The following is a 25,948-nucleotide window of genomic DNA, read 5'->3' on the forward strand; positions in this document are numbered from 1 at the left end:
ATCTTTTTTCCTTTTTACACCTTTTTTTTTTTCAATTGTCATCACTCAGTTGTAAAACATGGAAGTCAAGGGGTCATTTGTCATTTCGCGTTTCTCTCTCATATGCAAATTTGATGAAAATCACATTATCATTTCCCTGCTTGAAAATACCAAAATGTCTCCTCATCGACATGATTAAATCTCTATCTATTCTGAATCATAAATTTATGATGTAAAATCCTAATATTGAGACCCTGGCCTCCTTGTCCAGTTGGTGTAGTTTCCACACATGAATAAGGTATGGCAATTCTTACTCTTAACTTTGCCTGTGGCTACTGAAACTTAACACTACTTCCAAATGTCCATAAAGACTAACTATAATACAAACTACCACAGGAGATTCTGATTTTTTTATTTGTTTTTCAATAGTAAAAATGGTCTGTAGGAACAGGCTACAATTATAACACAATTCAATAATTAGAGATAATTACCAAAGAGTAATGTGTTTCAATATAGTAAAAACTTAGTAGGACGTGGGCCATTAAACAACCTTTTTTCCTAATTCCAAATAACGTCCCATCTGGTAAATTGGTTCACTTTCTTCCTATCCAAGTTTATGTACTTTAATGTTGTCTGAAGGTGCCCCCTTATACTCCTACAAAATATATTTAAATAGACTAGCCTTTCATTAATAGGGCCCAATAAAACTGAGAATTTGCAAAAAAGCAAAATTTTGGGGCTAAATTTTGGCTCACATAAACAAAACATCCATAGTAAATTAAAAGAGTGAATTAAACTTATAGAAAACCTATCCTATAGAAAATAATAATTTGTGGGATCATTTAAAGGCATTTTACTAGATATACATATAATTCTCTTCCCTCTTCAGATTTCCTAAAGAGCATGAGATTTATAAATTTGATATGTGAGCCAGAAAGAAATCTATATTTTAAATAGCAACCTGGAACAATGTTCAGTCCAAGAAAGGCCAACTCAGCTGTTTAGAGTCTTTTGGCATATTAAGCACATCTCCTAATTGCTTTAGGCATTCCCATAACTATAAGATGTTGCTTTGAAAACTAGGATCCCTGAGGCCAAACAAGATTCTAGCTGTCATGTCTTAGAAATAATAAGGGTGCCCAAGAAAGTCCATAATGTAAGAGTAACTGGAACTAGAAGCCTGCATCTATTATGATGGCTGTATATCTAATATTTCTATTTGGTAGTCTTTTCTCTCTTTTCCTTTATCTTTTATTACTGAGTAATTTGTTTTTATTTTATTTTTATTGAGATTTATATGCTTAATATACTTTTTTATTTTGAAATAATCAAGTAAAAGAATTATGTTGAGCCCAGCTGGTGTGGCTCAGGGGTTGAGAGTTGACCTATGAACCAGGAGGTCACTGTTTAATTTCTTATCAGGTCACGTGCCTGAGTCTCATGCTCCACCCCCAGTGGGGTGTGGCTCAGGAGGCAGCTGATCAATGATTCTCATCATTGATGTTTCTATCTTTCTCTCCCTTTCTCTTTGAAATCAATGAAAATATATTTTTAAAAAAAGTAGTTGCTTGTGGTAATAATGTTCATCTCAGCCTGCCAAAGTCTAAATTTAAATCACAGTAAAGCTTAATTACATAATTGTATTAATAGGGTACAGCCACTTATTTTTTTATTTATTTTTTTCATAAGGGAAATTATTTGTAAACTTACAGTGTAGAATATATCTACTAATAATTGTCAAGAAATATTTCTTTGGTATTTGATTTAGTGCAATTTTATGGATAAAATTTGGGGTATTTTCAGGGGTGTGAAAACAAAATTTGCACACAAATCAACATTCTGTTTATCACCATAGAATACTAATGTTTGTGTTTTATTAAAATACAACCAAAATATACATTTAATAATTTTAATTACTTTAGATTACAAGACTACAATTCTCTCAAAATAGTAAAACTATAAATTCAAAATTGATTGCTAAGCACTTACAATACCAGAATTAAATTATACAATAAACTGATAGATTCTTGCCCTTTTCCCAAAAAAGCATCTATTTAAAACTTACCATAAATACTTTATACTACAAAATATTTAAATGAGAGGTATAAGTCATGTACATGTTCCTGCCTGTGTACTGTCAATGTGTAGCAGCTTGGAATTTTAGGTATTTTTTAAACTCACATATAAGCTAATTTATTTAACTATTGTGGTCATCTGTTGGAAAAATATATCTTTCTATAAAAACATTTTAAATATCTCCCTTTTTTCTAAACTATCCATTCCCAGTAAGGTGAATCAATCCCAACATACTGTCTAAGAGAAATGTAACATTCTCAATGAAAGCTATTTCAGTTTTTAATTCCATTTGCATTAATGATATCTGTGAAATGTGTATATATATATATATATATATATATATATACACATATATGTTTAAAGTATCAGTGTTAAATGAATGTTTTTGTTCAGTTTAATATTTAGTGGACATCTAGATATTAAATTGTCTTTAAAATTTTAATTTTGGTAATGTTGAAAAGGAGACACTGCCCACTGTAAACTAATGTTTTCAGTTTAGACTGTACAATCCAGCAGGAACAAAACAATAGCATATGAAGAACCTAAATATAGACCGAAGGCAAAACCCAAGAGTAAGATGATTTTTCAGGCAGCATATTTTAAGTAAGCATTATTTAGTAAATAGATTGATGGTATTTTGTGTCAATGATAGTTCTACTACTATGTGGCTTTTGGGGAAGGGGGGTTCTACATAAATTACTCAACAATCCAATTTTTGTAAAAAAAAAAAAAAAAAACTTTAAATTTTTATTAAACTGAATGTAAATGAATGCAGACAGGCAGGATTCCATGTAGCAGCATAAATAGCCAGAATGAGATGCAGGTGAGAAAAGGCAAATCAAAGACATATGTATTCAAAACAGGGGAGAAAAATATGAATCTAAGAATAAACAGACGATTTAAGACCTCTCATAAAGAGCTGATTTCTAAGCAAATGTATTTGAAAATATTAACTATAATTTTATTTTTCATTATTTCAAAGAGAATTTGGTAAAACCTTCAGGGGTGAGGAAGTATATATAATGTGTCTTGTCTTACATTTAATATATTCACACTGTTCCTCAGATGTTCTAGGCAATTAAAAGGTTAAAAAATTAAATGTAGTTTAGATGTCCTCTATCTTTATAAATACACATAAATCTTTGTCCATATGTTTTTATTATATGACATTTTATTTTACTAATAATATTTCAAATGTATTTTAAGATTTTATCATAAATTAATAGTTTTAGATCTAAAGTAGCCAGAATATTAGCTGTAAATCAAAATAGGTTTTCAAAATTTTGTCTGAATAACTATAATAAGAAAGAAGTAATTAAAAAATGGCTTAGACATTCATATTTGGATGAAAACCAAATTTATTTTCACAAGTCAATCCTAACATTTGAGCTTCATGTAATTTTCTCAAAGCCATCCATAATTTGATCATTACTGTCTGACATACAAATATATGGAAATCTTTAAAAAATAAAACATACTCCCACTTATTTGCTTGGAGCTTACTATGAATTCCTGAAACATTTTAGCCTAGCAAATCAATAGTTACAAACACTCTTGTTATGGTATTTAATTAGCACTCTGATCCTACTACAACTATTCTTATGCATTAATTTTTAAGAGTGATTTGTTCTGGTTTACTGTTTTTAAAACCCAAGTTTTAAATCCTTAAGTTTTCCTTATACAGACACATCTATAAATATTTGAGTTTCATATCAAAAGGGGTACTTAACCTCATACATCAGAGTGACTACTTTGAAAGGTAAGTGATGCAAATTAAATGAATGTAAGATAGAATGCTTTGAACATAAAGCAGTCACAGACATGATACTGAACATGGTAATAAGTTGCCCGCTAATCACACGGGTTCCCACAGGCTTTTCTTTCAAGACACATAGAATGCATGAGAAACTAGCAATGTCTGCTATTTAGTTTTCTGAAAGGCTGCCTTCCATTTGAGGAAGTGACTAATTTTTCATTTCACACTAAAAAGGGCGTGAAAAGGCAAAACAGAAGAAGGCTAAGGGTTTTGTGTTGAAGAAAGAAAGGTGAGTCCTGCGTAAAGGGGCAGAAAACACCATGCAGGTTCAGAGGTAAAGGCAAACGGGCAATATTTGAAAGTGCTAACAAAATACGAAGGATGTTTATGTTGTAAGTTTGTGTTCTTTACATGTGGTAGGCTTATTTATTATTAAATTACTAAAACAATGCTACTTGAATTACAGCATATAATCTCAGAAATGCAAAAAGATTTGTGAAAAATGATGTCAAAGAGTTAACTTAACCCTTTCCGTTGTCAAAATGTTTGCGTTTGTTCTGTTACTTAACAATATATCTCCCCGCTCCCCACCACTCTTGTCTACCTAATTCTTTTTCTATGTATGTATATATTGTTCCTTTCTGTTCACTCAAATAAAGTCCCACAATCCAATATTCAAGAGACTAAAGGCAGTAAATGAAAATAATTTATAGGTTATGATGAATTTTTAGAAAAAGTACTGAAATCCCCTTGGTTGTAAATAAATTTGTGCTCATTCTTTCCATGATCCTTTAGAAAATTTACTTTTCCTCGGCCTTTTGCTAGCAGGCTTTTTTTTTTTTTTTATAATCTAGAATTTTTTAGCAGATGTATTATAAATTGGCAGCTACTTATACTCTGGTGAATAAAACTACATTACATTTCACCCACTTTATTTGTGACTGTTCTTCCTTTTTATGGGGCTATGAGTTTCCCCCAAAGCCAGAATTTATAGCTGTCTTTCCTTCTGTCTCTTAACAAATCCCATCTGCATGCCTTCCCATTAGGATGCAGTGTACGTCATGATGTTTCCCTTATTTTATTTAAATGTTTTCCCATATCTTACTTAAATATTTATTAAGTATTCTGTCCCTAAAAGCTCAGCATTTAATCTAAAAACACATAACTGAGCACCAACGTCTCTCTATGAACCTGTTTCTCCCGGTAAGTCATAAGGAATCCTGGAGGAACACTTACAACCTTCAGTAAATCAAGGCCGTAGTACACTAAATAATCCCTGTGGTCTGATAAAACTAATGCATCTCTCCAAATTCCTAAACCATGCACCAAGAGTGAGTGGCTCATTGGGAAAGTTCCTGTTGCTATATGAGTGGCCTGAATTTGTGTCTTCCCTCCACTTCTTACCGGAAAGTAGCCAGCTCTAGAGTGGAATGACATATCTGTTCATAAGAACATAAAGCACAACAGCATGGTCAGCCCCATGCTGAATGGCCACCCAAGGGAAACGAAGCACCTCAGTACATGATCAAATGTGATGTTTGCTCAGCTCACTTATTTACATGACATCATAAGTTGAAAAACTCAGAACACAAACCATTTACAAATGCAAAGTCCCTATTTTGCAGATAACTCGGATACATTGCCGGTACAAGTTTAGTTCTTGGAAAACTGGGTCAGATGACTTAGTTGCCCTTCCTTGGCCATATTCACCACACACTGTCTCAGATTGCTCTTCTTGTGCCTTAACAAAACACCATGGAAAACTCTTAGGAGTTAGTATCAAGGATGCACAAACAGGAAACAGTATTTTTGCAGGTAAAGGACTCTTTTCTTTAAATTAAATAGGAAGCTACGTGGCCACCACTCTCGGAAGCTCATCTCCGTGATGCCTGCGATTCCGTTTCTTCTTCATCTCCTGCATGTGCTTCCACTTTGGGACGCCCTTGTTGCGCTGCCGCCGCTTCTCCCGGTGCCACATCTGCTCGCAGTACTGGTCCAGGCTGAAGTTGGGGCTGCTAAGGATTTGGATGTAGTCTTTGTATCTCAACCGTGACTCGGCCAACAGATCCTTGACCTGCCCCTCCTCGTGCTCTGCCCTCTGGGTGTTTTCCATCTGTTCGTTCTCAATGACATTCAGAGTCAGCTTCACGATGGTGTGGATAAATGTGTGCTCCTGTGCTTTGCAGTAATACATCCCAGAGTCCTTCTTCTGCAAACTTCGAATCAGTAGCCCGTAGTCTGTTTTGATGATCCTTTCATCGGGTTTCAGCTGCAGGATTGGAAAAAAAATGTAGGTAATAAATGAAAACCAGAGAGGCTATGAGCAAATGAAAACAGGCTACACAGTTTTACTTAGAGGAACCTAAGATATACTCCCTGTCTCTCTGTCATCAAGCATAATATCGTCAGCCATAGCCAAAGAGAGTGAAAAAAAAACTTCAACTGAGGTAACAGCCCCCAAAAATGCGTGTTTGCATCTCATGATGCCTAACTGAACCTTTGGAATATGGTTAGTTTTTCTCCCAGTCTACGGATAGGAGTGAAAAGCTGTAAAAAAAGGAATGAAGTAAAACTGGAAACTATCAACTGACCACCTACACAGAGATTTCAGATGCCAATTGGTGTTCTCAGAATTGCAGAGCTACAATGTGACATAGACAGTCGTGTATAGAAAAATATTAGTAGCTTTAGTGCATGCTACCACCTTTAATGTAGAATAGAACAATGATTTCAAAAGGAATTTACTCTGTTTTCTAGATATCACCAAATAAATGATCTGAATAGCATATGGAAACTGTACGTGGTGAGTTGTTAAAAGTCAGTGGAAAGGCATGGGTGGATACAGCCTTTTGAATGTTAGAGCTAACCATTAAGCAGAACCATATTCAGAAGGATAGCAACATTTAAGGCTGAATTTCCTCTTTACTCTGGATTGAATTTTGATACTGTGTGTATATATGACACCTTAGACGATGTCATTTGTGGAAATATTTGCCATACCTCAATATACTATAACATGGTAATGTGATTTCAAGTGTGAGAACGCTCAATGAACAAAAAGAACCTCCCTGAAATGCAATGCTCTTTACCCTTTGAAGCGATACTACTGAAAGGCAATTCAAACAGTTAAGCTTGCCTGGCCCACAATCTGGTGTGAATAGCGAACCTATCTTCACTAAAACTGAAGGCATGTTTACTGACACAAGAGCCCTGTTTAATGTGGGGATTGTGGAAGTGGCCCGGCATTAAGTAGAATCACAACAACAACAAAGAAGTCTGGAAGACTTCCAGGTTACACATCTGCCCCTGTATTGTAGACTTTCAGATGATGGAAATCAAGGAGGCATAAAGACGACCAAATTAAATTTATTCACAGTGGGTGGACTACGCTCTGCATCTTTATGTGAAAAATATGTAGGAAAAATCCTTCAATTCTGGAAATATGAGAAAAGGAAAAGAAACATCTCTGGCTACCAGCCCAGTCAGCTAACAAGTATATGGCCAACCACCCTCTGTGCCAGGGAAGTGCAGCTGGTGGGGTACCACACAAGGCCACAGGCAGGTCACAGAGCAGATCTCTGGTTAATGAGGCTGAATGGTCTCCAGCCCTGCCTTCGCTCTACACTGAAGCCAACCCATTAGGGTTTTGTGTGTTTGTTTCCCTTACTTTGCCCATTTGGTGAGCTGGGTGTGTAGCATTTTTTTCTAAGGAATCTATTCTGAAGGACCGGACATTTTTTAATGCTATTGTAACACAAACTAATCTTGAATTCACTTACATCCTCAGTAACCATAGGAGTCTTGTGCCCTAAAATAAATTGAATTGGTAGGGTTCTAAAAGGCCAGGCTGAAACAAAAACATCAATCTCAAATTTAACACACTGGGTATACTAGTATATATTTTTTACTTTAAATGATTTTACTGTAGAAATGCTTTTTTAAAATTTAAATACACCTTAGAATACAAACACTGACTCAATAAGCCTAGGTTCTGGTCCCTATCTGCTAGGCTTCTGATGATAACTCATTTATCTTCCTTGCTTGGTCTCCCATTTATCAAGTTGGTGACATAGCATATGGTAGTGTGTGTGTGTGTGTGTGTGTGTGTGTGTGTGTGTGTGTGTGTGTGTGTGTTTTGGGGGGGTGTTAAAAGTAAAGCTCTTTGAAGGTTAAAGTGTGAAGTATTATTAGCAACATTACATGTTGTTGAAGTGACATTCTGAAACCTTTATTTCTGTAATTCTTTTAATAGAAAATGACCTGTGGTTATTAGCATGACAATCAAAGCAGGTAACTTTCTTTCCAGTTCAGCTCTAGATTTCTTTTCATAGCTGGTATTCTTGCTAATGTTTAAACTGTTTAATGTGGTTTTAAAGATTGTCACAGCTGCAACTCAGTACTTTTTATTGTTCTCTTTAATATCCTGTCAGGAAGAAATTACCACTTCGATTTCACACAAAATATGCAACACTTTGTCATTGTTTTTGCTGTTCTCTGTTTGCATCCTGTTTACATTGTTGTGCTCTGAAGTCTAGCTCCCTTCCCTCCTTTCCATACTGCTTCTGCCCCCACAGGACTCAGAGTTTCTTAGACACCTGGCATTTCATTACTCCATTGTGATCCTTCTTCGCCTTTTCTTACTTCCATGAAATGATTATTTTTACTTTGGTTTTGTACCTACAGATATAAACTTATTTAATAAGCCCTAGCTGGTTTGGCTCAGTGGATAGAGCATCAGCCTGCAGACTGAAGGGTCCCAGGTTTGATTCCAATCAAGGGCATAGGCCTGGGTTGTGGGCTCAATCCCCAGTAGGGAGTGGGCAAGAGGCAGCCAATCAATGATTCTCATCATTGATGTTTCTGTCTCTCTTTCCTCTCCCTTCCTCTCTTAAATCAATAAAAATATATTTAAAAATAAATTTTAGGCTTCCTGGATTTATCTAATGTCTATTAGATTGTGTAAGTGTTTTTTTTTTTAATTTCAAAAATATGAAGTGGTATCTCTAACAAAATATATTTTGAATGCCATATTTTCATAAGACTTTTGCAATCTAGAGATAGAAATCTGTGACCCAGGAATTAAGTGGTTGATTAACATTTGCCTACTTTGCATTCTCAGTCACTGTAATGCTTTCATTCCATGCTGGAACAGGATGCTTTTATGCAGACTGTGTCTCGACAGTGAACTGTCAGCACAGTCAATTTAGAAGATTCAGCTCCACTACAAAGAGATAATGTAATCTCCGGCCACTAATTTAAACTCATGGAATTTTCTCCACTCTAAAGTGATAAGTAAAAACTGCTCAGCCTTACAAATCAAAACCATGCTTGAACTGGGGTTGACTGTCCATTTGCCTAATGTGAACAATGATAATATATTTGGCATTATTAAATGTAGATCTTCAATGAAGGGCAATTCATTTAAAATGAGAAGAATCACATGGAAAGAGACAAAGGACATTTAGGTACTAAGCAGCAGGTAAAGGTCAGGGACTCCGTTCTCTGATAATAGCAGCCTAATGGCAATTCCTTTGCAAATAATTCACCTGTCATTCCTTTCATAGCTAAAGCATCACACACGTCCTACATGTGACTGGGATTGCAGGAATATCTCCTTTCTTCAACAAACAGAAGAAAGACATTTAAAAATAGTGCTGAGGCAACTGGCTCATAATTTAAAAGAAAAAAAAAGAATGTATAGATACCTAACCCCTAGATTTATTTAATATGTTTGAGTAAATGTAAATATAAAATGTGAATTGTAATTTTAAAATTAAAATAATTACAAAATATGTATTTTTCATTTCATCAAACAAGGAATTTTTAAGCATAAGTGAGAAACATATAGATATAAACCAATCTATTTATATGTGATAAATATAAATTACAAATCTTTTTGTATGTTAGAAACACACAAACTTTCATCAATAACATAGTAAAAAGTTATTTCTAATATACATAATATTAAAATGTTAATATCTAACATATATAAATGACTGGATAAAATAATTTTTATTTTTATTTTTTTTTAATAAATCTTTATTGTTCAGATTATTACAGGTGTTCCTCTTTTTTTCCCCCTAGCTCCCCTCCACCTGATTCCCCACCCCACCCCATGCCCTTACCCCCTGCCACTGTCTTCATCCATAGGTGTAAGCTTTTTGTCCAGTATCTTCCCACACCCCTCACACCCCCTCTCCCCTGAGAATTGTCAGTCCACTCCCTTTCTATGTCCCTGATTCTATTATATTCACCAGTCCATTCTGTTCTTCAGATTTTTTATTCACTTGATTTTTAGATTCACTTGTTGGTAGGTATGTATTTGATGTCATTTTGTTGTTCATAATTTTTATCTTTACCTTTTTCTTCTTCTTCCTCTTCTTAAAGAACACCCTTCAGCATTTCATGTAATCCTGGTTTGGTGGTGATGAACTCCTTTAGCTTTTTCTTGTCTGTGAAGCTCTTTATCTGACCTTCAACTCTGAATGATAGCTTTGCTGGGTAGAGTAATCTTGGTTGTAGGTTCTTGCTGTTCATCACTTTGAATATTTCTTGCCACTCCTTTCTGGCCTGCATAGTTTCTGCCGAGAAATCAGCTGACAGTCGTATGGGTGCTCCCTTGTAGGTAACTAACCATTTTTCTCTTGCTGCTTTCAAGATTCTCTCTTTGTCTTTTGCCCTTGGCATTTTAATTATGATGTGTCTTGGTGTGGTCCTCTTTGGATTCCTCTTGTATGGGGTTCTGTGTGCTTCCTGAACTTGTAAGTCTATTTCTTTCACCAGGTAGGGAAAGTTTTCTGCCATTATTTCTTCTAATAGGTTTTCAATATTTTGCTCTCTCTCTTCTTCTGGCACCCCAAAAATTCGGATGTTGGTACGCTTAAAGTTGTCCCAGAGGCTCCTTACACTATCTTCATATTTTTGGACTTTTTCTTTTTGTTTTTCTGGTTGGGTGTTTTTTGTTTCCTCATATTTCAGATCTTTGGTTTGATTCTTGGGGTACGTTGATCTACAGTTGAGTTTCTGTATATTCTTTATTTCAGACAGTGTATGCTTAATTTCTGACTGGTCCTTTTCCATTTTTTTGGCATTCTCATTAAGGTCCTTGAAGGTCTCACTAAGCTCCTCGGAGGTCTCATCAAGTTTCTTGGCAGTTTTTAGAAGATTCTTGAGTAACCTTATAAATGTGGTTCTGAACTCTATGTCGTCCATTAGTTTGCTTTCTTCCATTTCTCTCATTCGTGACATGTTTCTTTGTCTCCGCATTTTGTTGCTTCCTTATGTTGATGGAGTGGCTTTGTGTGGTAGGTGACCTATAGGGGCCAGTAGCTCAGCCTCCCCAATCACCTGAGGTGGACGCCTTTGGTACACCCCTTTGTGGGCTGAGTGCAAAGTCTTGGTGTAGTTAAGCCTTGATTGCTGTTGGTACACTGGGAGGAATTGACCTCCAGGCCAATTGGCTGTGAGGACCCACTGTGTCTATAATGGAAGAACTGCTGCGCTGGAGACACGCTTATGGTGCAGGACTTGTTTCAGTGGGGCTTTGGTGCTCACTGAGTCTGCCTCTTGAATGTATCACTTATGGATGTGAGGAGTTGAAATCTGGTGTCTCACACTGACCACTAGGTACACTGGCTTCTGGATCTCCAATGGGGTGCAGGTCAGCTACTGTCTGAGGCCACCCAGCAGGAGCTACAGCAAGAACTACAGTTTTCTCCTCTTTGCTTGGGGTTTGGAGGTTTTGGAGCTGTCTGACCCGGGCTGCAAGTTTGCTAGGTTAAGCTGCGATAGGGCAGGCCATTCATATGCTAAAGCCGCTGCTTGGAGCTTGGGTGGGTTCATAGATTGTGCAGGGCGGGGTCTCAGGGCGTGACCAGGCTAGGGCATGGCAAACAGCGATGGCTGCCAGTAAGCCGGCTCTGCGGCTCTGCGTCTTTGACCGTGTCCCCGCGTCCCGCGCCCCAGCACAATAAACAATTGTTCCTGCGCGCAGCCCTGCAAGCAAGCCTCCCTCACTTTCCAACCCCACAGCAGACAGTCCAGTTTCTCCCCGTAGGAGTATGGGTCCCCCGAGTCTCCCCAGAAACGAGTTCGGAGTAATCGGGAGCTTATCTGCCTTCGGGTTGAAAACAGCAGCACTCCCAGTCACCCGTCGCCAGCCCAATTTGTGAGTCTCTGTACCTCAGCTTTTCAGCGCTTGTGCACCCCTAATGCTGTTTGCTCTTTCCTTCTAGTTGTAGAACTTCCACTCAGCCAGCTTTCCCGTGGTTCTGGGTGATAGACATTTTGTCTTTTAGTTGTGGTTTTGAAATTGTTGTGCGAGGCAGCAGTTTAGGTGTTTACCTACGCCACCATCTTGGATCCTACCTCAAGACTCCAAGCAGAGAATTTTCTGGATAAAATAATTTTTAAATAAATACATTGATGTAAACCAAGCAAATGTTAGGGAAATTTACCAGCTACAACTGAAGCTAATAGCCAAGAAACATGAGAAGGTAATTAACATCCAGTAATATTCAAAGAAATAGACATTTACACAATATAATAGTTTTTCATATCAAAATGATTTTCTTAAATTATAATATAAAATGTTGCCTCAGAAGGTCAGAAAAGGCACCAGTATGGTGGTTTTAATGGAAAATTGGCAATATACAGTTTTTTATCCTGAGCCATAAAGACAATTAATCTTATTTTTTAATTATTTTTCTCTTAAGGGTTTGTCTGAAGAAAATAGAAAAGTAGAGAAAGATTTAAATATAGGAAAGTTGCTTACTTTTTTTTGAGATAAAACATGAGCTATTTAAATAAAACATGGAACATTCATGATGACTGTGACATCAGGACAGTGGGCGTACGGACAGAAAAAAATATGGTATTAAAGTTGAATGACAAGGGAAACTGCTCACAATGTAATGGTTTAGTGGGGGGAGAAATGCTGGAATAGACATCAAAATATAGTATTTGTGTTTATCTATGCTTAGAGGTCTCATAGTTCTTTATGTGTTACTATATTTTCAAAACCATTGATATTACCTTTATAATTAAAAGAACAAAATAAAACAAAGACCTACAAAGGGAAAAATGCAAACATTTGAAGACGCTTTATAAAATGTTTTTAAAATCCACAGAAAAAAGACTGCTGCAAATGGCATGAGGTATTGCCTCTTCTATTCCTCAAGATCCCCAAAGTTCAACAGAAGCTTGGGGACTGCCGATTAATGCGCTCATTATAGCATAAACATCATCCATTTCCAGCACAGCTTTACAAGAAAGTCAGCAGATAACTGACTCATGACCTTCCCAGCAGCACCCAACTGTGAAACAGCTCAGTGAGGAAATGTCCGCCCCTTGGCAGAGAAAAACCTGGTGACAGCCTCTGTGCCACAGGAGATCCTGGTCCCTCCCTCAGGCTTATTTTGAGGGGAGGAAAGATTCCAAACTGTGACCTCCGTGGTAAGGAGCAGAAGGTATCCTGCTGGGGAAAATGTTTCAAACCTAGTGTGGATCTGGCCCCTTTCCTCAGCTCAGGAAGCAGTATGGTAGAACCTGGACCAAGTGTGACTAGCTATTTACAAAGATAAATGAATATACCATTTGAAATATTACAGCTCAGATACTTTTAAGTAAAATTCAATAAATATACTATTTCTGCTCCATTGAAGTTCATCGAGCATGGTACCACCATGACTGTATGATATACTGTTAAAAAGTAAACTAATGCATAACATTTTCAGGAGGATGAAAGATGTGAATGCAAACATGCATAGTCAAATGTAAGTCTATAAATGAAAAGAAATGATCAAACTTCATTAACTATAAAATTGAAAATACTAATTTGGGACATTTAAAAATAAAATATTGCAATGTATCTAATAGAAAATCAGTATGTTAAAAAATTCAGATAACATTTTTCATATATACTAGTATATATTGTTAATCCTCACATGAGAATATTTTTTCATTGATTTTGAGAGAGAGTGGAAGGGAGGGGGAGAGACAGAGAGAGAGAAACATCAATGTGAGAGAGACACATCAATTGGTTGCCTCCCGCATGGGTCCTGATCGAGCTTGCAATGGAGATAAGTGCCCTTGACTGGAATTAAACCTGGGACCCTTCAGTCTATCCACTGACCCAAACCAGCCAGGACATCCAATGTTTCTTGGATAAAAAGTAAATGCTTTATATGTTGAAATAAAATAAACTTCTATGTCAGATAATATTTCAATATATACTGGTAAATTAGGATCCTTAATATAAACATTTCGTATGGATATGCCATAATTTTAGAATTTATGGATATCAGTAATAATGAAGAATCAAGTTTACATATGTAATACCTTAATCAATAAAGAAAAATATATAATCAAGTTTTACTGGGTCAATCTGACATAATCAGGATGAAGTCATGCCCTTGGTATCAACATATTGTGTCATTATTTTGATATAACATTTTATTTTTAAAGATTGATGAAGAGAATGACATTAACTTTTTAATACAGGGTGGGGCAAAAGTAGGTTTACAGTTGTGAGTAGACGAAACAGAGTTTATTCTTGTATTAGTATTTATTAATTATTGTATTATTTTCCATACAAACAACTGTAATCCTACTTTTGATCCACCCTGTATAATGGGGGAACATATCTTTGAACCAATTTCTTATGATAAAATTTGATTCTCCTACCCCAAGGTTTCTTAACTCAGCACTGAAATTGGAGCCAGCTAAGTCTTCATTGTGAGAGATTGTGCCTTGTGGGCTACTCAGCACAGTCCCCAACCTCTGATCTCTACCCACTAGCATCCTCCACCCCTCCCACCCAGGCTGTGACAACCAAAATGTTGCCAAATGTGAGCACTCTGAGAGCAAAGTCCCCTGCAGCTGACAACCACTGTTCCATACTAATATTTAGGTGATTATATACACTATTTTAAATGTCTATAGACTTATCAAGGAGGCTGCTATTTCAGAGAACATTTGGTCACCTCCATATATGACCGAGAAATGGAGTGTTCGAGAAGTTACAACCTGCTCATAAATGCTCATCAGTCAAGCTGAACACATGACCAGCGCTATTTCCTGTTTTACACATCCTCCCTGAGAGTATCTGCAATTTTATATGCGTACTTTACACTTGTGAGTAATCCTTTGCTTTGAAATTCACATTCTTGTATGTATTTTCTCATTTTTATTTTCACAATAACTTTTGGATTTATTTTGTTATAAAATTCTGGCCCATTGGGGCTCAGTGATATGACCAAAGGAATTCTGAATCCTGCACTCATTCTTATTCACTACAGTGTCATAGTTTCAATATTGGGAATTTTAGAACTGTAGAGTGAGTGTCATCAGTTTTCTTTTAGGTACTGAAAAAATTCTGCCAATTAACCTTTGTTTCATGACATTCAAAAAATATTAATACAGGATTTCTCAGACTACCCAACTCATCCCCTTAAATTGACATCTTTAGACCTCATAAAATCTCATGATATGTTTCAATCACACATATGTGTTAGAATGACTGAACCAGAAAAAAAGTCAAAAGATGAACAGAACATCCATATTACTTTTCCCTCTGTTGATTTAATTTTAATACAGGAGAATGAAAATGTACATATGTCCAGATACTTATCCAACTAGTCATAAGATATATATTTCACTTCTTTTTTATACATACTTGATATGTGTCATTTTATGATCTAAACTGAACACAATTTGAGCTAAAATTTAGTTCTTGTGCTACAGTGAGGGGAAATATTGTGTTCTTGTTCTTGGTCAGGGAATTGTTCTAACATACAGACATTCTATGAGAAATAATTTTTTTAAAATACACAAATTTCTTTTTAAACTTTCAACCTTCTGTTAAATATATTTTATTAATATGTTTTATTAAATTGGGCTATTCTTATCTCAAAGATGTTGTAGCCTTTGGTGTTAATGGGTATAAGCTGTTATTTTCCTTTTTATCAAAAAGCAATGAGAGCACCATATGGCATGAGAAGTTGAACATCTCTCACAAACAAAACCCGATTTAAGTTTTATACTATTTTCCTCAAGGTGAGCTGTTTAGATGGCAATGACTTACCTCCTCTCGGTGTTCCTCTCCTGCCCGCTGGATATACCACTTAATAGATGCTTGTTGGGATTTAGGTATACATTCCAAAAAAGTTGAGTTAAATTCAATGCCAAAAATCACCTTTTCATCAGCAGCTTCGTGAGTAATGCCTGGAAAGCAAACATGGAATAGGAGATTAACCTTGACCTGATTTTAAAAGCAATGGGAAAATAGACTAATTTAGAACAGATGCCATGGGGGAAAGATTCATGCACATTATTAAAGAGAAAGGAAATTCATGTTATAATATTATTACCTAAAAGTCAAATATTATCTAACAGATTGATTTTTAAAACTCTATCTCTTCCTTGCAGTTTTCACTCTTCCATCAATATATTAACTATTTGCAATTGACATTTTAAAATAAGAATTCACCAAGTCTAACTCTAAACATTGACTCTCTCTGATCTGAAATGAATAAACTATTAACATCTTTTAATGCTTTAACACCTTTTAATTTGTATAAAATATAACCAATTTTGAAGATAGTTCTGGAAGAGCAATTTACTTTACCTTTAAAGAGAAATTCTATCATAAATTGGTCCACAAAGCTGACCATATAACATTAAGATATTTTGATGTCAGAAATGTAAGTACAGTGGTCTATACTTGATGCAATTCTATAATGATAATAAGCTAGAGGCTCCCATACTCAGAACCAGGACCTTATCTATATTACTTACCAAAATACAGGCTGGGGTAAAGTAGGTTTCCAGTTGTGAGTACACGAGACAGAGTTTATTCTTGTATTATTGTGTATTAAGTACTATATTACCTTCCATACAAACAACTGTATACCTACTTTGCTCCAGCCTGTATATTATTTATTCAAAGAAGGATACTTTAGCCCAGCATTCATTTACTATAAGATAGTTAATGGGATGCTAAAAGAGCAGTGTGTCAGACACCTCTTCCGTAAATCAACTGCACCATCTGAAATACGTTCCATCCTGAGTAGCCAAAGGCTGTGTCCCATGTGTGATCTAAGATCCGTAGCTCAAATCTGATCAAATAAAAAATGATGGCTGCTCAGCCTGGCCCAAACATGCACTTTTTCATCGTCTGTTCAGATGTCTCAATTCTGCAGATGGGCCTACTTAGCATTTTAGGCATAAACCAGAGTAAGGCTTAAGGGACCTAAGTGAATCCTAAATCTATGCACAAAATTATCAGCAAATACCATGAATGTACATACACCCATTGGTCAGGCTTCGTTTCAAGAAACTTCTTTTGAACTTATTCGTGTTTTACCAGCCATGGTTAAGTGAAGCCTGCTGACACCATTATTATCTGTCTGTCTATAATCTAACCTTTGAAATGTGTGGATTCCATTTGGAATCCGTAATCTATCCACTATCTCTGCCAATTGAACATATTATAACTACAATTTTCACAGATAATAAATTCCTAATGCACAGAAAGATCACCAGTGCCGATCTGGAAGAGCAAGACATGCATCAATTTCACAGTAACAGATACTGTTTTCCTGAGCAAAGCGAGTTCAGGAACAAAGCAGGGAGGATGCAGATTGATTATTAGGTGATGGGAAAGGGCTCAAGAGAAATTCAATTAGACTGATTCAACCAAAGAATTGTCTTTTAATAAAAGACAAATTAGAAAAATCAGCTAATAAAGTGAAATAGTGAGTAGATTGTATGAAATCCTTTTTCAAATCAGTAAAAACAGTGACCCTTGGACACAAAGTTGTTAATTTGACTGGAAATAATAATACAAGAAAAATAACTGGCTGCTTTTGACCCAAGCAGTTGAAACAGTGGTGCTATTTATTAATATGAGAAATTCTGCCAAACAGGTAAGTTTTGGAAAAGATAAGAATTCTTTCACAGATATAATTTCAGATGATTTTAGGCATCTAAGAGGGATTCTTGAGTAGGCATATGAGCTTACAAATCTGGCATACAGAGGAAGTTCAGAACTAGATTGTGAATTTGTGAGTATGGTAGTATTGACATTGATGGTACTAGGGAGTGAATAGGCAGAGATGGAATATTCAGATGGTGGGTTGAAAAAGAAAGCTAAGAACACTCAAAAGGTGCCCTGACCAGTGTGGCTCAGTTGGTTGGGTGTCTCCCCGTGCACCATAACGTTGCTGATTTGATTCCTAGTCAGGCCACATACCAGGGTTGCAGGCTTATTCACATTACCAATGGTTTAAAACCAGCTCACAAATCCTATCTAATAAAGAGGGAATATGCTAATTGACCATCGCTCCTTCACAAAGATGGCTGCACCCACAGCTGAGGCCAAGTTCCCATAAGGAGCCTTAACAAGCAATCAGCAGGGACCTGAGGCTACGCCCTCCCTGCCCCCATGGGGCTTGACAGGGGACCTCAGGCCATGCCCCTCACCCTAGCATCAGGCTGGGGGACCCCAGGCCACAGCCCCCACCCCAGTGCCAGGCCAGGGGACCTGAGGCCATGCCCTCTGCCTGGCGGGGCTTGACAGGGGACCTCAAGGTGCGCTTTCCGTCCTGGTGCTGGGCTAGGGGACCTCAGGCTGCTCCCCTGCCCCAGCGCCAGGCCAGGGGACCTCAGGCCGCGCCCCCCACCCAGCGGGGCTTAATGGGGGACCTCAAGGTGCACCCCCAGTGCTGGGTCGGGGGAACTCAGGCCGTGCCCCTGCCTGGTGGGGCTTGACAGGGTATCTCAGGCCGTGTCTCCCACCTGGCAGGGCTTGATGGAGGACCTCAAGGCACACCCCCCAACCTGGTCTGGGCTGGGGGACCTCAGGCCACGCCCCCCATCCTGGCACTGGGCCAGGGGACCTAAGGCAATGCCCCCTGCCCTGCAGAGCTTGACAAGGATGGGACTGGCCAGGTCTGGATCTAGCCCAATGGGGGGTGGCAACTGGGGTGCATGTAGGTGCATGTGGGTGGGTGGGGACTTGACTCTGGGTCCCATGGTATGCCCCAGACTCTGACAGGAGGAAGGTTTTCATATATATTTTACTAATTTTCTTTCATCTCTAACACTTCTATTATAAAGGGCAAATAGCAATGTTAAATTATTTCCTCTAATTAATCCCCTTTTAATGTGCATGAATTTCATGCATTGGGCCACTAGTTTTCTAAATAATCAACAATCAGTTCTCATGGGGCCATATGAACCAGAATAGCACTGCATGGAAGTCAAATAATGAAGGTGTTTTAAGAAAGGAGTTAGAGATTAAGTAAAAATGAAAACTAAAAACTGACCCTTGGATTTGGCAAAGTAGAAATTGCTGGTGACCTTGAAAACAAATGGATTGGGTCAAGTGATGATGATGATGATGAGAAAAGCCTGTGTGTAGTGGGTTATAGCAAGAATGGGATATGGTGAAGTGGAGACAATAATTGTAAGTGCCTTAGGCAGCAATTGTGTTTTATAACTCTTCATAATATTTGTCATCATCTGACAGAACACACATATTATTTGTTTTTATGTTTATTGCCTATTACCTCCCCTAATACACACTTGAATATAAGTTCCATGAATGCACACATTTTCTGTTTGTGTTTTTATAATTGAATTTATTGGAATGACATTGGTTAATAAAATTATAGAGGTTTTAAGTGTACAATTCTATGATACATCGTCTGCATATTGAATTTTGTGCAGGTTTTCTTTTTGTTCGTTGATATCTTCTTCAATGTCTCTAATGTTTCCTGATAAACCTCATATACACACATGGAAAACTGTACACTTAGCACCCAGTGATGATTTTCAAAGAAAACACTGGACATGACTGTGAGTCACGTACGTATCAGAATAAGAACTCAAAATACAATTCTAGTCCCTAGCCTATTTTTCAGGAGAATGAAATTATAAATTATAAATAATTGTTTTATTTTTAAATTATAGAAACACTACTGGATAATAAGTAATAGAGTACAAAATTTGGGTTGTTTATTCAGTTATAGGGTGGTTACTGACAATGTGATGAATCATAGGCAGTTCTTTTCTTCCTCTGGCTGTGTGTATGTATGTGCGTATGCACATGCATGAGTGCGTGCACTTATACTTCCTATCTGATGGCAGAGCTTGACAGTGGAAAGTAACTAAAACTCTAGAATATATAATTTTATAGATTTTTCTCTGTTTGCACACTTATTCAACAAATCGCCTCTCTAATCTCCACTCTGTACTTATCATATTCAGATACTCAACTTTCTATGAATCTTCCACTGAACTATACAGCCTCTGGTGATCTCTCTTTTTGCTAAATTCCCTTATCACTAATTGTGCCTTATGACATCTCCCCAAAGAATTGTAAGCTCTCTAAGGAGTGTCTTTGTCTCACAAAGTACAACTGAGATAATTATTTGCACATGCAAGTCACTAATAAGTATTTAATGATTGAAGACCTGAATTAATAAGTGAATAAAAATAATGGATAAGCTACCTAATACTTCTTTCTAATAAGTGCCTAGCCTACCCTGCTATCAGACTTTTCTGGCAGAGTCTCTGAGTTTTCTCTAAATGTCCATATGTTTTGGACTATATTCTGTTTTATCTTCAATAGTAGTTCTCAAACTTTACAAGGATAGATAAGGCAGTAAAAAAGAAAAAAATGTATAGAAATGTTAAAGGACATATGAAACAATGATATAACAAAGGATTATTCACTTAGGCACATGGACAGGGTGTTGATTTATAAAATCTCCCACTGCTTTCCCAGAATACAAGCATTTAACAAAAAGAGATCTTCCTATATAATAGATGTTTTAAGTTATATAATGAAAAGACACACAAAGACTAGGCTTAAAGTTTTAAATGAGTGAAGAGCATATTAAACCTATACTTACTCTCTTCTATGTCCCAGCACTGGGTGATTGGGTCTCCATACTTAACATCTTGGCGTCTAGCTCGCCTATGGAAAAGGGATTTAACTGTTTAGAACTTCAAACAAGATAATTAAAATATAGAAAATTTACAGCTAACACTAATAACAGTGGCAGAAGCAGAACTATGCTTATCTTACTGCCCAACTTAAATGTAGGTCAATATTCCAATCACTCTAACATTGCATCAAATAGTAGTAGTAGTAGAGTCCTAATGGCATGAATCCTACTTGAACAATGAGATGATCTGAATTTTACTAAACTACTACAGTGTTCTTTTTCTTTAACATTTGACAACAAAATAGGTTGACTATAAATATAATCCAGGTTTTACATACATCAAATGGGAGTAATCATACCTACCCTCTTTTTAAGTCAGCCATGGGAAAGTATTAAGACGTAAAGAACTTTAGTGGGTAAGAAAATACACTCACATACAAAACACCTTATCATATGAAGATTCAGTCTTACATAGATTTGATTAAGCAACAAGTTAAATACTGTCACTTGAAATAGAAGTACAAGCTTGATATGGTGTGAATGGCAAGATATTATTTGTATCTGCTGATATGCACTTCATGTTTTCTGATAGTAGAGATGACGATGATGATGATAGTAATAATAAATAATGGTTTCTTGCATTATTGTTACATATTTTCTTTAAGAGAAAATAGTGACTATTGTATGAAAAAAGAAAAAAAAATTGCTAAAGTTAAACAAGTATTACATAATTACAATATATCTTTGCTTTGGCTATTTTATATTGCTACTTCAGCTATCACAGAAGTCACAGCAAACCTTTGGTGATATCTAGAGTGTTCCTTAAGGGCAATGTTAACCCTGTGCAAGAGTCATCTATTATACACACTTTTTGGCTCATGTGGACAATGTGCTGATAAGGGGGAACATCACAGTGGCATGTCTGCCAGTTACAGTACAGTCTTGGGAAGTACAAGAAAAATTATGACAGTATAAGGTACATAGGTCAAGAATGTTTTTAAATCTTGACTTCTTAAGCAACAGGGTCAATTCATCAAACTGAAGATTTATTACCAGCTAATGAGAATTCTTACTTTTTAGCTTGTAGAAAAGAAAAGTATTCCCCAAATACTCACTGTGCTGAGTATATTCTTGAACAAAATCTATAATAAAATGTTGGTGACTTTTTACTTTCAATTTTGTAATAATCCCCACTCACACTTAATTCAAAGATTCCAAGGATTATAAAACACCTCCTAATTTTAGTCAGTATCTGCTATTATACTATATCTTCAGTCTGTGATCTCTGAAATTTGCATTTTGACAAATCAGTAACATTTGGAAAAAAAGTGCGTAGGCAGTAGTGAAACTAATATAGCTTTCCTGTTATCTTATTTTGTTAATAAAACCTGAAGATTTAAAAAGAATACCATATGCAAATCAGTGACTTTTTACCTAGAGGAAAATGTACTTTGACCATATTTTAGAAAATAGTGCTACTACTATATTCCACATTAAAATATATATATATATATCATGATATATTTAGCCAGCTTCAGTCATACTGATGGGCAGTCAGGATCTTGCCTTTAATTTTGCTGTTGAAAACAATGCTGAAATGAACATCTCTGAATATATAACTTTTACATGTGTGTGTAACATAAATTTCTAGCTGGGAATTACTGTCTCAAAATAGCAATGTTTTTAAGACACATAAAGCAATAAACTACAAATGGGAGGGCACATTTTGATGTTGAAGTATATCTGAGTGGCAGAAATTGGTCAAGTTAGAGTTATTACTATAAAAGTAAAATTGTACCAAGTCACTGGATATGCTATGGATTGTATGCAACCCACACTTTTACAAACATATATATCTACACATGATATGCAAAACAATGAGTACATACACATTTAGAAATATGAAGGGAAAGAGGGAGGAAGGTAGAAAGAGTAAAGGAATAGAGAGAAAAAATCTTTTAATTGTGTTTAACATCAATGAAGGAAAAGAATATAAAAAATTTATCAGAATTTTTTTAAAATTCCACATTTCAGAATTTCACATTCTTTCTACGTCAAAATCTAGTGTTATGCTAAACTATAAAATAAAGAATTTTAATATTCCTACTGTAGACCATGTTTTCTATATAATATTTTCTCTTTCATTTAAACTATAAGACACGGTATTCATGTGAAATATTCATTGCATAGAAAGGAAGGCGTCATATGAACTCCATGAGCATCTTACCTTTTTGAAGTGGGTGTATATCGAGAGCATGAAGTTCCATCCCAGGCACAGTAGGGGTCTCTGGCGAGACAACAGTCTGCACAAGCTTTCCCATAAGTGTCACATCTGTGCAGTGAGAGCTGAACCAATCCATCTCGGGAACCAATGTACAATTGTTGCTGCAAAGCAGGCAAAACAAATGAATTAGCAGCATCTTTCAAACTAGTCTTAAGAACTTCCCTTTCTTGAATACCACATCACAGAACTAAATCTGTCTCCTAGGGTGCCCTGCCCATAATACACACTTGTACAGACACATAACAAAGAGTAAGATAAGTCAATCACTCCTTCCCCTGACAGGATGGTGATTTGAAGACCTTGGTACTAAAATGGACAGCATTCTATTGGGCTAGAGTAACCTTGGCAGTAAATGAAGAAGGTTAAAAACCAGCTGCCAGACTGAGGAATTAAGATGTCAAATTCCTTCTCAATAGTTGAAAATATTCTTTGGTAGAGTATATCAAGCACATATACTATAAGCGATGATGATGGTCTTCACCTGACACAGTTACTTGTGGAAGAGATGACTGAAAAGAGATTTAGGAAACTTTCCTGTGGTTTTAACTAACCTTTTCATTTGCTAATGAAGTACATACTGGCCCCTGAAGGAAAATGGGTTATAAGTGGGAGAAAAAGTATTTGGTATCACTATGAAGAAAATATTAAGGAGACTTGAGGGATACCTTATCACAAATGAAAGGCTGCAGGATACTGAAAAACCAGCAAATACAGTTACATTTTGAGAAGTTCTGAAAATAATGCACAGCTCCCTATATGTATTCACTTGAGTGTATGTGGTGGTGGTGAGGGATTGGGGTAGGGGGTGCATGGTACAAGTGAATGAGCCATAGTCTGTGCCTTCAAGAACTCATGGCCAACTCAGGGGACCATGTGAAACTCTATGTGAAGAAAAATAATCTGAGAAAATAGATATCGGCACAAATAACATACATGTACTCAACCTAAAGAAATCTTGTACTATTAAACTGTCAGTTGAGACTTCCTGGTGACTAAATACAATGTACATTTTTTAGTATTTGTTTTACTTCAATTCTCCATAGTGTTTGACACTAAAGACTTGAAACCCTCTTTACTTTCTCTGGTTCTTCCTCTTTATTTCTGCCTGACTTCTGTTTCCTTTGCTAATTCTTTTCTTTGCTTTAATTGTTGGGTCACTCTGTTTTCTATTCTCATTCCTTTACCCTTATTACACAAAGACTAGAGGTATCTTGAAAAGAAAAATGTAGACACACTGATTTCCCTAAATCTACACCTTGACAAGAGGCACCATCTTTAGCCACCCAAGACACAAATCTGGGAGTTGTCTTTAATCATCTTTCTCTCTCCTTCGACCTGTCACCTTATCTTTTCCATTCTCTCATATAGAACTCTCTAATCCATTTCCTTTTCTCCCTCTTCACTGCCACTGCCTGTCTCAGTTCTTATCATTTCTTTCCTGGATTACTTGTAAGTGTCCTAATATTTCCACTGGCTTCAGCCTTGTTTTCCAACAACCCCCACCTCTAACCCAAAGGTCAATCAATCCATCTTAAGCACTGTCATACCAGACTGGTCTTTCTTTCCCTCTCTCCTTTCCCTCTTTCCCTCTCTCCCTCTCTCCCTCCCTCCTTCCTTCCTTCCTTCCTTCCTTCCTTCCTTCCTTCCTTCCTTCCTTCCTTCCTTCCTTCCTTCCTTCCTTTTTAGCTTTCTAAAAGGAAAATCTTACCACCACACCCTCCTGCTTAAGGATTTCATTGTCCTTAGACAAAACTGTTAAACTTTTTAGGAGGACATACAAAAATGTACCTAATCTTGCTCTGGTCTTATTTTCCCAGACTCATTTCTAGTCCCTTGTCCCTGGAGCACAGATATGTCCTTTGCTCTAACTGTACAGAAACTTATTAGACTACACTATGGTCTCTCGCTCTTCACACATTTTCAAACGTTCTCCTCTTCTACTTGGCATATGCTTCCCCAACCATCTCCCTTTATATTTATCTGGTTAAGTGCAACATCCTTGATGGCTCAGGTTATATATCTCTGTTTTTTAGCTATCTTCCCCTGCTCCCCTGGCTTCCTTTTAGACCAGTTCTTCCACCGCCACCCCACCACCCTGTCTCCCTGGTACATGCTTCCATTGTTCTCTACATTGTCAGCAGATCCTTTGGCTCCCAGCTCTACCATGAGCTTCCAAAGACTAAGGGCTATGCCATTCATGCATTTCTGTACCCTCCAAGGACAGCAGTAGGTCTTCAAGTACTAAATATTGAGTGGATGAACAAATTAATGGAGAATATTGAAGAAGAAACCTATTTGGATCTTTTCTTAATAATCCCTCTACCATACTAGGCATACCCATATAAGACAATTTTAGCAAAACTTTAATGTAGAACATATTATCATGTGGCTTTCTTAAACTTTAGGGGTACATATAAAAATAGGAATGCAAGTCTTAATCTCTTAAATCAACTGGGACTTGGCATATCATATCTGGGAACTGTGAAGTCATATTAAATATTATTATTATTAGCTACCATTTACTTCACACTTAAAATGTACCAGCACTCAGTTCAAAAGTATGCATTTGACATCCTATTTATTAGGAGGTGAATATTATTTTTCTAACTTTGCTGTTGAGGAAATTGATTGTGGGAGTCAGATATTAAATGATAGGTGGAGGTTAACTATTGGGTTATTTGCCACCACAGTTCAGAGTTTAACTCCTAGACTTCCTGATTAAAAACCATTTTTAATGATTAGGGCTGGTGTTCCACATGAATTACTTTATGGCCTTGACAGAAAGAGAGTTCAATTTTCAAGAGCCACAGGAAGGGGAGAATATGTTATTCAATGAATGAAATTTGGTTTCATTTATCCTAAGGCAAGACTGAAACAATAGTCTTTAATCAGTTATAAAAT

The 25,948-nt window shown here is 36.6% G+C and overlaps 1 protein-coding gene across 1 annotated transcript in view; it reads right to left on the reverse strand.

Annotated features, from left to right (window-relative positions):
- Positions 1 to 4,656: 4,656 nt before the first annotated feature.
- Positions 4,657 to 25,948, reverse strand: part of SEMA3D (semaphorin 3D) — a 198,202-nt gene continuing 176,910 nt past the window's right edge. The window contains exons 15-18 of the mRNA XM_080667041.1: positions 22,991 to 23,148; positions 20,728 to 20,792; positions 15,894 to 16,033; positions 4,657 to 6,080 (exon numbers count right to left, since the gene is read on the reverse strand). Of these exons, the coding sequence (XP_080523167.1) occupies positions 5,661 to 6,080; positions 15,894 to 16,033; positions 20,728 to 20,792; positions 22,991 to 23,148 (783 nt within the window). The 3' untranslated portion in view covers positions 4,657 to 5,660. The remainder of the gene's footprint in view (positions 6,081 to 15,893; positions 16,034 to 20,727; positions 20,793 to 22,990; positions 23,149 to 25,948) is intronic.

This window comes from Plecotus auritus (assembly GCF_963455305.1).
Source record: "Plecotus auritus genome assembly, chromosome: 4".
Lineage (NCBI taxonomy): Eukaryota > Metazoa > Chordata > Mammalia > Chiroptera > Vespertilionidae > Plecotus > Plecotus auritus.